Source organism: Cynocephalus volans, chromosome 16 (assembly GCF_027409185.1).
Source record: "Cynocephalus volans isolate mCynVol1 chromosome 16, mCynVol1.pri, whole genome shotgun sequence".
Lineage (NCBI taxonomy): Eukaryota > Metazoa > Chordata > Mammalia > Dermoptera > Cynocephalidae > Cynocephalus > Cynocephalus volans.
In genome coordinates, this window is record NC_084475.1 from 70,984,763 (window position 1) to 70,985,737 (window position 975).

Consider the following 975-nt stretch of genomic DNA (forward strand, 5'->3'; position numbering starts at 1 on the left):
GTTTGTTTTTAACACAAAGAATTCAGTTTGTTAGTCATAGGACTAATAACAAACTTCATTGATATGACAATTATTACAACCAGACTGCCTTACCATTAAATACAAATCTCATCTGTTGGTTTAATCTGAATGCAACCGGTGGAGTTTGGATGTGTTGCCCCCTGAAAGTTTATGTGGAAATCTTTTTTTGTTTGTTGGTTTAACAAAGTTTTGTTTTTCCAAATGTACAGTTGGTTGGACCTGCTCATGCACCTTCACGAGCAGCTGGGGCATCTGCACCTTTGGTATTCCCGGTATAAATTACTTGGGCTCTGTGCTTTGAAACTAGTATGATAAGTCCTTTACTAAGGAGCTCCTGAAGGGCTGTCTTGGCCAGGGAATCATGAATCTTCAGTCTTTCAGAGACCAGAGCTGGGGTTATAATTTTATAGTTGGGAACTTCCTTACAGAGTTTGTCATATGCAGCTTTGTCAAACAAGACTAGGTTATTGAGCTTTTCCCAAATTTTGCTTTTGAACCACTTATTTTTGGCCTTGTCCCCAGATTTGTTCACTGGATCTTTCTCTTTCTTGGCCGACTTCTCAGCGTCTTTCTTTTTCTTGTCATCCTTGGGCAGCATAGTGAAGTTCAGAGGGCAGCTGCGACCACTGCAGCCTCACTAAGATGTCGGATGAAAAAAAATAATCTCATATGGAAATCTGATCCACATGTGGCAGTATTGGGAGCTGCTTGGATCATGGGGGCAGACCCCTTCTGAATGGATTAATGCTCTCCCTGGAGGTTGGGGACAGTGAGTGAGATCTTACTCTATTAGTTCCCGCGACAGCTGATAGTTTAAAGTACCCTGGCACCTCTCCTCTCTTTCTTTCTCTTGCTTCCTCTCACCATGTGATCTGCTTGTATCTGCCGGCTGCCTGCTGCTTTCCACCATGAGTAGAAGCAGCCTGAGGCCCATGCCAGATGCAGCTGTCCCTG

General features: G+C 43.6%; 1 protein-coding gene across 1 annotated transcript; it reads right to left on the reverse strand.

Annotated features, from left to right (window-relative positions):
- Positions 1-244: 244 nt before the first annotated feature.
- LOC134364399 (small ribosomal subunit protein eS25-like) lies at positions 245-619 on the reverse strand. The gene has a single exon (XM_063080304.1). It carries the CDS (start codon positions 617-619, stop codon positions 245-247), a length of 375 nt encoding a protein of 124 aa, XP_062936374.1.
- Positions 620-975: the final 356 nt, after the last annotated feature.